The sequence below is a fragment of the Colobus angolensis genome, unplaced genomic scaffold, assembly GCF_000951035.1.
Source record: "Colobus angolensis palliatus isolate OR3802 unplaced genomic scaffold, Cang.pa_1.0 Scaffold343, whole genome shotgun sequence".
Lineage (NCBI taxonomy): Eukaryota > Metazoa > Chordata > Mammalia > Primates > Cercopithecidae > Colobus > Colobus angolensis.
The window spans coordinates 2,429,377-2,441,769 of NW_012116744.1; the positions used below are offsets into that span (position 1 = coordinate 2,429,377).

At 36.0% G+C, this 12,393-nt stretch overlaps 1 protein-coding gene across 1 annotated transcript in view; it reads left to right on the forward strand.

The window, feature by feature from the left end:
- ITFG1 (integrin alpha FG-GAP repeat containing 1) overlaps nucleotides 1-12,393 on the forward strand; it is a 296,091-nt gene that overhangs the window by 157,381 nt on the left and 126,317 nt on the right. Inside the window, exon 10 of the mRNA XM_011952601.1 lies at nucleotides 751-923. Coding sequence (XP_011807991.1) covers nucleotides 751-923 — 173 coding nt within the window. The remainder of the gene's footprint in view (nucleotides 1-750; nucleotides 924-12,393) is intronic.

Sequence of the window (12,393 nt, forward strand, 5' to 3'; positions counted from 1 at the left end):
ATTAAAAAGTGAAGATTTATGTCATCTGAAGAGAAAGGGGTTTCTAAAAGCTTATTTTGAAATCAGCCTGTTCTTTCTGTTCTCTTCATGGCCATTAATATAGAAATAAAGGAATTTACTAAAAATGTAGCTTCTGGCCATTTTAGTGACAGAGCTCGTTCTTCTTGGCTGAGAATTGCCTGTCAGTTACTGATGAAGCCTGTCAGGCCTGGTGTTGTTTGCAAAGCCTCAGGAGCTGCTCGGCTGGAAGGTAATGACTAAAGTCATCTGCATGTGTAAGAGGCACAGCAGCAGAATGAACAATGGGGTCTCTGTCATTTTCTAACTTTCCTCCTAAGTTGGTCCTCCCAAAAGGACATCAGTATTAGATGATATTAGAGTTTGATCTAGTTTTTTTCAAATATTCATTTGAGTGTTTCTATGTGACACAGTTTTAAATTATGTAATCTGACTAGATGTGTATTAATATCAGTTCAATCCTAAGATTCGTGCAATATTGTGAAAAACTTTCTAAGGCTTTCTGTGCCAGTTAGACAAAAATGACTAGGATAAATTCTAACGGAGACTACTTTTTTTCTTTCCCCAGAGTGTCACCTATTCACCAGAGTAAATTATGATACCCTACTATATTGTAGAGATAAAGATGTTAAGTAAAATAATGCTTATCTTGAAAACTTAATGGACATTTGTTTTGCAAATTGTAAATTTTTTTATAACTATAAAGTCTGATCTTTTTCTCTTAATCCATAGTGGGTTCCAGTCCTACAAGATTTCAGTAATAAGGGCACACTCTGGGGCTTTGTGCCGTTTGTGGATGAACAGCAACCAACTGAAATACCAATTCCAATTACCCTTCATATTGGAGACTACAATATGGATGGCTATCCAGATGCTCTGGTCATACTAAAGAACACATCTGGAAGGTAAGGAAATTAAATCAAGTGAGAAATATTTGTAAACTGCGTGAGAAATATTTGCAAACCATAGTACTTTGCAACTGAATAGTACCTAAATATGTTATAATCTCTTAAATAAGGAACATGATGAGCTCAGTTCCGTGTTTTAATTTGGTCCCTGCACTTCTCACAACTGCTTAGAATACCTATTTTTTTCCCCACAGATTCATTATCTGTAAAACAAAAATGAACATCCAGTCTGAAGTAAAAAGTTGTATTTCACTCAGTAAAACTTAATCTTTAAGAGTTCAAAAGTTTTTATAGGCAAATGACCCAATTACATTTTGAGACCGAAGACACTGTGGTTAAGAACTGACTCTGGGCTTTGATCTCAGTCCAACCACTTACCCTCTGTGTGACCTTGGTCATATTACTCAAATTCTTCATGTGTAAAATAAGTGTAATAATTGTACCTCTGTCGTGGAGTTATAGTAAAGATTAAATAAGGTAAAAGTAAATGAATGACTTAGATAGAAAGATACTTTTGGCATATTGATTTTACATTTGGTAAATGTTGTTACATTATTGTTGCTTGTTTTGTAATGACATTGGAAATTCCACCATGACTATTGATACTTTCTATATGTGTAAACTGTGAGTACATTTATTGCATTAGCAGTGACTTTTAATGTTGCAATTACTTTAATTTTTGAAATAGAAATACCAATAGATAAACCAATATAGTTAAACTCATAATTAGCTTGAATCCTGACAGATGCCATAAATATGACTGTTCCTAAATTTTAATACCTTATCATTTTATTCATCTCACAATTAATGATATTCCTTGGCCCTTATTCTTTCTTTCCTTTTACATTATTTTTCTGAGCATTAATTTATTTGTTGACGCTGGAATTACTAGTGATTCAGCTCCATATTCAGAACCAGGCTCATGATACAAAACAACTTCTTCAGAAAAAGTCAGACATATTATTGCTTTTAACACCAGTGTTGTCTGGAAATCTGATGTTTAGAGAAATATTTATCATTAATGAGTGTTCCTAAACTATTTATAGAAAAGCATGGAGAGTCTGTATGTTAACTTTCCTAAGCACGTTGGTTTGAAATTATAATGTCTCTGCATCATGTTTGTAGAGTTTTCCAAGAACATGACCATGGTGCTGTGTTATGCAGAGTTTAATATGTACTTATAACCTACGTGTGTGAAACAGATCTGATATAGCCAAAACAAACTTCTGAATGGAACATGAGTGTTACTCCTTTTGAAAGCATAGTGATACATAAAAACAAAGAACTGCAGAATTACTTTATTTTAGACATTGGGTCTATTCAGAAGAATAAGAAATTACATTTTAAATTCATTTAATCCTGTGATTACTCATCCTTAGAATATTTAAATAATTTATATTTTACTATAAAAGTTTTTTATCAACAGTGTTTTTTGTTAACAATTCGTTTGCCACTCAGCAATACAGATGGTATCAACTGCTAACTCAGCAGTGAACACTTTAGTTCTACAGGAAAAATAAGTACTAAAGGCAGTTGTACTCTTTTGTGAAAGTCTTAATACCATTATAAAAGAGGTTGTGTAAAACTCAGTTATTTCTTTTCTGTTCTTTTAAGGTAGATGAAAATTGAAGGATAGAGTTCAGTTCATCTCAGTGTTCGTTCCATCACAGATGAGAAGTAGCCCTAACTTTAAATTAAATCTGAATATTATTTAGAGTTGCTGTTACATTTCTGTAGGAAAATTTGACAAATCATATTAAAATTAATGCTCTAGACCTTGTTAGGTCATTTTCTAAAATTCAAGGACAGATTGTAATTTCCTAGTAATAAATAAATATTTCTTTAACACTGGTACTCTAGAAGTTATGTTAGTAATGTATCATTATGTCAAGCACATAGAGTGGTATTCCTTCTTTTGAGAATTTTATCTAGTGACTGCATTTAAGAGTGTGACTCCTAGTCTTCATTCTGACTATTCCTATCACCTTTGTATGATACAGTCAAAATGTTGACATATTTAAGAAGAGTTTTATTGTTACTAATATATTGCGAGTCACTGGATGAAACTGGATAGCAAAACCTGAGCTTCCATTGGGCTTTTATAGGAGTTCCAAGCCTAGAAGTAGCTAAAAATAAAAAACGTTTTTGGCAGCAAGGAAGCACACTCAGAAGTCTGAGTATCAGCTATGAGAACATCCCAAACCTATTAAATGGCAAGTACATCTGTAAATGGCCAAATGTAATATATTGCCTGTTAGTTAATGCAGGGGAAAAAATGGTTTTTGTTTATGAAATAATTTTACTTTGTATTACTCTAGCCTCATTTTTCATAGGTTAGTTATTATTTTTATTTTACAAATATGAAAATAGTCTGAGATAAATCGGACAACTTACCCAATATCATACAGCTAGTAAGTTGGAATTCCTAATTCAGTTATAATCTGCATATTCATCTGCATCCTCAGCTTTATACAATAATTTACCTTTACATTAATGACCCTGACTTATCAATGAAAGGTTACATTATGTTGCAGATGTTCTACTTTTTAAAAAAGGCATGGAGGTTGATAGTACAAGGGCCTACATCTGTGGGAGCATTTCTAGCCACTATTCTTTTTAATTTTCTCTATGAAGTAGAGATGCCGGTGAGGCTGCAGAGAAAAGGGAACACTTATACACTGTCGGTGGGAATCTAGATTAGTTGAACCACTGTGGAAAGCAGTTTGGAGATTTTTCCAAGAACTTAGAACTGCCATTCAACCCGGCAATCCCATTACTGGGTATATACCCACAGGAAAATAAACTGTTTTACCGAAAAGACACATGCACATGTATGTTCATTGCAGCACTATTTACAAGAGCAGAGACGTGGAATCAATGTAGGTGCCCATCAATAGTGGATTGGATTTTTAAAAATATGGTATCAATATATTATGGAATACCATGCAGCCATGAAAAATAACAAAATCTTGTACTTTACAGCAACATGGATGCAGCTAGAGGCCATTTTCCTAAGCAAATTAACACAGGCACAGAAAATCAAATACTGCATGTTCTCACTAATAAGTGGGAGCTAAACAGTGTGTACTCATGGACATAAAAATTCCAACAGTAGACACTGGGAACTACTAGAGAGGGAAGAGAGAAAGGAGATCAAGAGTTGAAAAACTAACTATTGGGTACTGTGCTTAGTACCTGGGTGATGGGATCAGTCATACCCCGAAACTCAGTACTATGCAGTATACCCATGTAATAAATTTGCTCATGTACCCTGTGAATCTAAAATAAAAGTTGAAATTATAAATGTTAAGAAAGAAAGAAATATTGTCCTGGATGTAAACTCATTGTGTCTCATTATTGAAGAAGACCTCATATTGCTATGTTGGCTAGCCTTCACTTAACCAACTCCAACTTCATAACTTGGAATTTGTAAAGATCAAAAAATTTTCTTTCAATAATATTGCCTATTCATCTGCTATAATGAATCCCATACTAAAATTCTTAGTCCCATAATAAAATGGAAAAAGAACTCCACTAATTAGTTCTGAGGGAAGAAACCTTTGTAGACAGTGAGAGTTAATTCTACCGTTAATCCCAACGGAGATACATTAAAAGATATATTACACATTATTTATTTTGTCAGCAATCAATTTTAATTAAAGTATTAAATACCCTTACACACTGAATTATAGTTGTAAAGTTGCATTCCTTTATACTTAAATTTTCTTTAAGTCTTTAGATACGACTCCTTCACATTTTTAGTATTATTTGCCTTTTTAATTTCTTTCATCAGACTTGATAAAGGCTTCTTTCTCTGTCTTATTATTTCAGTCATGTCTGTGTTTTTGTTGGTACTGTAGAGGTTCAAAGAATTACCTTTATTTTCAGTAAGATGAATTTCTCCTATGAATATTTTCTTTACATTTGTTTTTACATTTTTTCCTGTTTTGCTTTCTTCAAGTTTATTTTTATTTTTTATTTTTTACATTATTTCATTGAATACTAAACTAATAGATGTTTACTCTTGTTTTCTATTAAGTGCTTTTAAGACTAAATATTGTGAGCTTGGCTTCAGGTCATGTATTTTGATACTATGTGGTTTCTTTGTTCTTTCTTATTTAAAATTTTGCATATATACAGAATTACTTAGAAAGGTATTTTAAAGAGTTCACATAAATATGTTTGGGAAGTTGCTCTTATGGTTGTTGTTTGGATTTGAGTCTATCTCTTCATTTTTTATTCTTTTAGTATGGCGTTGCAAATATAAATGTGGCTTGTGCAATACTTTTAGAAACTTGCTGAAATGTTTCTGGTAGTTTAATAGCTCAGTGAATGGTTATCTGAAATATCATTCCTGTTAATTATATTATTTAAATCTTTATTTTTATTTTCTTTTCTACCTTTCATTGGATTATTCAACATTTTCTTCCTTTTATAGTTCCTAAGGGGGTTAACATATTAAAATTTTTGTTTTTGTCATATTGGTTACATTTAAATATTAATACCTATACTTAAATTTTACCTTTAATGAACTACTGGAGTTAATATGTAAGGCAAGAATTTTAGGACGCTTCTAGTTCTCTCTCTCCCCACCCCAATTACTTCTCATTCAGTGGTATTATCAATTGATGGAATGATTTTCACGTTTTGTTGCTACAGTTATTTACACTTAGCTACAGGGTTTACTGGTTTCTCTGATCACCCTTGAATATTATATCTTTCATTCTTTCTTCAGTTTCCATTTTTCTGGACACATTATCAAGTAATTCTATCTGGGAGAGTCTGCAGCCTCTTTCTGAAACTTTACATGTCTGAAATTTTCTTTATTTTCCTCCAGCCTGAATTGCTAACTTGGCTGAGTATAGGATTCTAGATTCAAAATTATTTTACTTCATATCCTTCCTTAAAAACACTTGGCCATTAAATTCCAATATTCACTTTTACTAGTCAAGTCTGGTGATAATCTGATTGTTCATTGCAGGTAACCTCTTATGTTCTAAGATACTGGATTTGTACTTTATCCATAGTAGTTTGAAATGTTACCATGTGGAGTTGAATTGTGACTCCTGTAAATTTCTGTTATTTTTGTCTTCTTCATTCTCTTAGTTTTTTTATTATTATTATTTACTTGTTAATTTGTTTCTAAAGCTCATATTAGAACACATGAGGGAAGTTGTAGGTCTGCCCTCCTTGTCTCTCTCCTGATACCCGCACATTTTTTAACTTGTATCTTTTGTGCTGTATTCTGGAAAAATGTCTTTGTTCAGCTCATTGACTACCTTGATTATAAAAGTGAACAAGACAGAAATGAAATTTACTCACTACAAGGTACTAGTCACCACTGTGAAAGCAACCCAGAAAATATGACTTATAGACACTGGGTAAGAAGTATCATTTTCCAAGCAGTTTATGTGTCTAAGACAGCACATCATTAATTACAGAGAGAAAGTAGCAAATGATATATGAGTGTATATACTTGTCTTTCCATACAAATTATGTTGGTAAATTTCATTACTTATACACTAGTGGTACCAAGATAAATTTCATTTTCCACGATGTCCATGAAGTCCACTGATGAGTGCACTTCTAAATTTGTTTTTACATAAAATTATACTATGATAAAGTAAAGAAAGCTTTTTAGCTGTTGAATCATCAACATATACAGTTAACTTTTGTATTTTGTAGGGCAATGCTGGGAAAGGAGAATGCCATTCTGAGATAATATACTTAAATCCATTTTATTTAATATCAATCAGCTTTTTTACAAGAATAGTGGCCACAAAGTTTTATGACTCCTAAGGAATAGTTAGCAGTCCTCTTCAAAAGAATAGTGATGTGGAAGATTTTGCACTCTTTTTTGGTATATCTTAACTATCTGTATGAATCAGACTAGTGGTTATTGTGTATGGAATCACCAGGATGGCAAGATGGAAAATCCCTCTCCTAATAGTCTGTGAATAGAGCAAGACTTAGATTCAGGCCTCTCTTGTTATATTTGTACTTTCAGTCACATATATTAATAAGAGGAGAAATAAAACACAAATGGAGATTGTTTTTACAAATGTACAGACAACATTTATGCTCAAATTGTGAAACACATGCACTGCATCATCTCTCACATACAGTTAAAAGTTTACTGTTAAATGCATCTTTGGATAAGATAATTAAATAAAGATCATGTACTTTGGATCTCAGTTGAAATGCCAGTGCTGCCACTTGTACTTCTGTTTTCTTTTGTCACTTATTTGACCTGTCTCTGTATCTGTAAATTTATAAAATGAAGGTGGTTATACCTACCCTGAAAGTTCCTTGTGAAGATTGAAATACCATTCATTTCCCTTTCGCTCTTAAGTTTAACTAAGAAACCTATAATTAAGCTAGACTGGCACAACATGAGCGATGACTTTAATTCCGAGAGATCTGTGACAGCTCGGTCACCTCCTACCAACTGTAGACTACACAGATTATTGATACAGAAAGAACTGATGGCTATTTCATTTCTCTTCTTTTTCTACAACTATATATCCCAAAGGGTTGTTTGTTTATGTTTCAGAACATTTAAAACATGTAAGTTAAAATGTATCAATCTAAGAATATTTTTTTTCCAAATCCCAGTGACTTAGTCAAATCAGACTAATTTAAGTAAAGGTAGAATCAGTTGAAAACTTGCAACAGAAAATTATTAACAGGCCAGGTGTGGTGACTCAAGTCTGTAATCCTAGCACTTTCAGAGGCCAAGGTGAGAGGATCAGTAGAGCCCAGAAGTTCCACACCAGCCTGGGCAACATAGTGGGACCCCATCTCTACAAAAAATGAAATAAATTAGCCAGGCATTGTGGCAGGTACCTAGGCACTCAGGAGGCCTGAGTTGGAGGATCACCTGAGCCTAGGAATTGGAGGCTGCAGTGAGCTGTAATTACACACTGCACTCCCGCCTGGGTGACAGAGCCAGACCTTGTCTCTAAGGAAATAAAAGGAAAAAGAAGCCGGGCGCAGTGGCTCACACTGTAATCCCAGCACTTTGGGAGGCGGAGGCGGGCGGATCACAAGGTCAGGAGATCGAGACCATCATGGCTAACATGGTGAAACCCCATCTCTCCTAAAAATACAAAAAATTAGCTGGGTTTGGTGGTGGGCGCCTATGGTCTCAGCTACTCGGGAAGCGGAGCTTGCAGTGAGCTGAGATTGCGCCACTGCACTCTAGCCTGGGCGACAGAGCGAGACTCCATCTCAAAAAAAAAAAAGAAAAAAGAAAAAGAAAAAGAAAATGACTAACACTAAAAGGGAGAATTAAAAGGTATCAGCAGGCAATGTATTTCTGTAGATTTCAGGAAGTAGCTTAAGATGTCCAAATCTTTACAGATCCTCACTTTGTAACCTTTTCCCCCTAAGGCTGGTAGATTAAGTGCTATATTGGATAATTGTTTTCAATGTTGTGTATGTGAATTTTTAAAACACATAATAAGTCTTTGGTAGCAAGATACATCTGTTTACATAAGCCCATCACCTTTTCTCACTTTCTTCATAAGCAAAGACAGAAATAAAGAATACATACTATACAGAAAGAATGTATAAGGAAAATATACATCAGCATTATTGCCTTTTTTTTTTTTTTTTTTTTTAGACAGAGTCTTACTCTGTTGCCCAGGCTGGAGTGCAGTGGTGCAATCTTGGTTCACTGCAAGCTCCGCCTCCTGGGTTCAGCCTCCCGAGTAGCTGGGACTACAGGCGTCCGCCACCAGGTCTGGCCAATTGTTTTGTATTTGTAGTAGAGATGGGGTTTCAGTGTGTTAGCCAGGATAGTCTCGATCTCCTGACCTCGTGATTCGGCCTCCCAAGCTGTGATTACAGACGTGAGCCACCGCACCCAGTCGCGTATTTTTCTTCATATATTTGTCACTGAATCTAAATAGAATATCAAGACCTCGTCTCTGTTTTTGCAGAGAAGAAGCTTGGTTCAGACTGATCTAAGTGTTTTCTTCATACCAATGTGCAAACATAACAAATGTAAGTCAGGTAGCAGGGCGACATGACACAGTGGCATGAGAATTAGATTTGATATAAAAAGATTTGCTTTAAAAGCCTGACTTAGCGTCATAATTTCTTCATCTGTGAAATGAAAGCATATACTTCTGGTGCATTATGGAGAAGTTGTCAAAATAAGAGTGTAAATGCGAGAGGAAAGTACAGGGTGTCCCATTAAATTAGGCTTTATATGTCTTTAATTTATTGGTAACAGCTTTTTACTCCCACAAAGTAAGTTTTTACAGTGTTTAAATTGCCTGCATCTAGTGATTGCAGCATTAAGATCTTGGACATAGTATAATAATTTAAATATACTATGTATTAGTTGTTAACATTGCTAAAAAAAAGAATACCAAAAATGTCATACCTAAAGAAGAGGTCTTTTCCTCAGCAGGCCTTCTTTTAACTGAAGTATTTTGGAACAGTGCTTATGACTTATTTTAAAAGACAGATTTCTCTAGTCTTTTAAATATGAATACAAATTTTGACTCTTAAAAGTAACTGGTAACCCTTCCGTTAATAGAAAAAAAACAAATACAAGTTCCTCGAGAGCAGGAGTCTTAAAGAACAGAATAATTCCCTCTCTGTTTTAGTAGCAGGTACTTATTCTTTCTTGTGCTGCTTTTTACATTTACTACACCATAGCATTGCTTTTATAATCAGAAACCTCAGAAACATAAAGACTTTTTTTTTTTTAACTCAGTGGGGAAACTAGACAAGGTCACATCTATATGGCTGGCTGCCTCTTCAGCATCTGGCATCCTTGAGAAAATACCTAATGAAGTGAGTTAGTGGGCCAAGTCTTGAGTTTATCCAGTGCTATAGTCTAGTAATAACAAACCTGCTTGATTTTGATCAGCCAATAAAATGAGTCCTGTTAAACAAAATTTTAACAGGGATTTTTTAATAGATTGTTGGAAATAAGCACCAGATATAGATGAAATCATTTTATAATTGATCCTCTGTCAAATCAGGCATTCCCTATATCATTATCATTTGTCAGTCATGAAGTATTTAGCTAGAAAAAAATAGGAAATAGCTGGGCACGATGGCTCATGCCTGTAATCCCAGAACTTTGGGAGGTTGAGGTGGGCAGATCACTTGAGGTCAGGAGTTCAAGACCAGCCTGGCCAATATGGTGAACCCTTGTCTCTACTAAAAATGCAAAAATTAGCCAGCATGGTGGCGGGCGCCTCTAGTCCCAGCTACTCGGAAGGCTGAGGCAGGAGAATTGCTGGAACCTGGAAGACGGAGGTTGCAGTGAGCTGAATCATGCCATTGCACTCCGGCCTGGGCGACAGAGCAAGACTCCACCTCAAAAAAAAGAAAAAGAAACATTGGAAATACTGCCAGTTTGAAATAGAATTCATTTTTACTCTAAATCAACACAGACTCAATAAGGCACTTACAGGTTTGACCTTTTTATATTATAATACATTAATTTACATTTTCTCTAGTTTTTAGTCCGTTGTCTCTCAGTGAAAATCTGCACCAAGAATCATCTTGAACACTGTTCCTATGGGAAGGAGGATTGTCTAATGGTGGTTGTTTTGTTCACTGATATGTGTTTTATTCTCATTTGTCTTTTAGTAAATCTCTCTAGTCATGAATGTTATTTACTTTTATTAAGGCACATAGATTTCTGTGTTTCAATACTTTTTAAAAATTATACTCCTGGGCTTTTAGGGCTGAAAGGAAATATAAAATCACATAGTCTACTTATTTATGAATTAATTAGGGCACAGAGAACTTAAGTGATTTATCTAAGATCACTCAGTAGTAGAATTGAGTGGATCACTCAATTAGAAGTAGATCCAGTTCATTGCACAATCTTTTTCACTCTGCTACGTATTTATTGAATAATTTGTCTGTAATTACGAAGGAGCATTATGCTAGAATCTGAAAATAAATAACTGAAATTCGGCACTCCGTACCAGCACTAGCATTCTGTATTCAGAAATTCCATCGAGTGTTTCAAGATGTCTTTTTTATATTAAACTCTTTTTAAGCCATCTGCCTTCTATCTTAATGTATATTATAAGAATCATTAAAGCCAAATTTATTGTTAAAATCTTGGAGACGCATAGGCAGCGGCCCTTCAGCTGTGAGCTTTTGCCTCCATGGCTCTCCAAACGTATCATTTCACCACCAAGTAACAGTCATTGGAATTCAGAACTGTCACTCTAGGAAAGGTGGAATAGTCTCTAGTTCCTCCAGGTCTTTCTTTACTCAGGGACCTTATCCTTCTTCCCTTACCTGCTGCCCCCAGAGGTGTGAAGAACTGGACCTTCTCTCAACCATTCATGTCAGAGCTCTCCAACACACCCTTGTGACCAGGTGGTAGGGATGGCTGACTAGAAGCATTTCAAGCACACCTCATACTTCGAAGAGCAAAATAGCATGTAGACTATTACACTTAGAATACATTTTCCAAGAAGGAACATGAAGAAGTCAACAGAAAAGAAACAAGAAAAAAATAGGAAGAAGAAGGAAAACAGGAAGCCTATTTGACCAGAGTGGGCCGGGAACTGGGAGTGATTCCCCAATACAGGAAAAGGTGAATGAGACTCTTTCTGCAGTCCACTTTCCCACTGGGGAATCATACAATCCAGACCATAGGAAAGTACCATGTCCCTCTCAAGTCCTGAATCTAACTTAGGGAGTAGCCGGGAGACTATGAGAAGGAACTATTCCAGGGAAAGAACATCCTGTGCCATTTCTGAAACATAAGTGGCCACCATAAGACACCACTCTTGATCCTACCTTTTAGCAGACTATGCACAGTCCTGGGAACCAGGCCAGAACTGATAAGCAAGTGTGTCATTGGCTCCAGCCAAAGGTATGGGATTCAGGAACCTCCCCATCATGGAATTGTGCTGGGAGAGGTTTCACCTGGGAGCCACAGTTTTATGGCCTGGGGCTGTATTGCAGTCCAAAGACAAACTGCTTGTGATTTGGCTGGCTACCTCAGCGTGATGCCAGTGGCAGGCCGGCAAGCCATAGGATGGTGTCCCACTAGGTTGAGAGCATGAGAGCAAGGCAGGTCTCACTACCACCTGCTAGGCTATGGAAACTGAGCCACTCCACTTTCCCCATGCTGGTTAGTTGGAACAGAAAGAGTTGCTCCACTTCTCCCTGAACTACTGTTCCAGTGGCCTGAGAACTGTCCTCCAACCCCCATCAGGACTGGCATTTGTGCTGGCCATTAGGAGGACCAGGTATAGACCTGCCTGTCTCAGCCCCACCCTGCTTTCTCCTCTACCCAACACCACCAGCTTCCCCCCCTATTTCCCACCTTGGAAGCAAAGTACAGGACTGAGGCCACTGAGAATTTCAGGGCCCAACCTATTCCCTGGGAAACCCAACTACATCTCCAGGTTAACAAAGGTCAAGCCTTGACTGTAATACGACCACTGCAGCTGGCTCTCACCTGCATGCACTA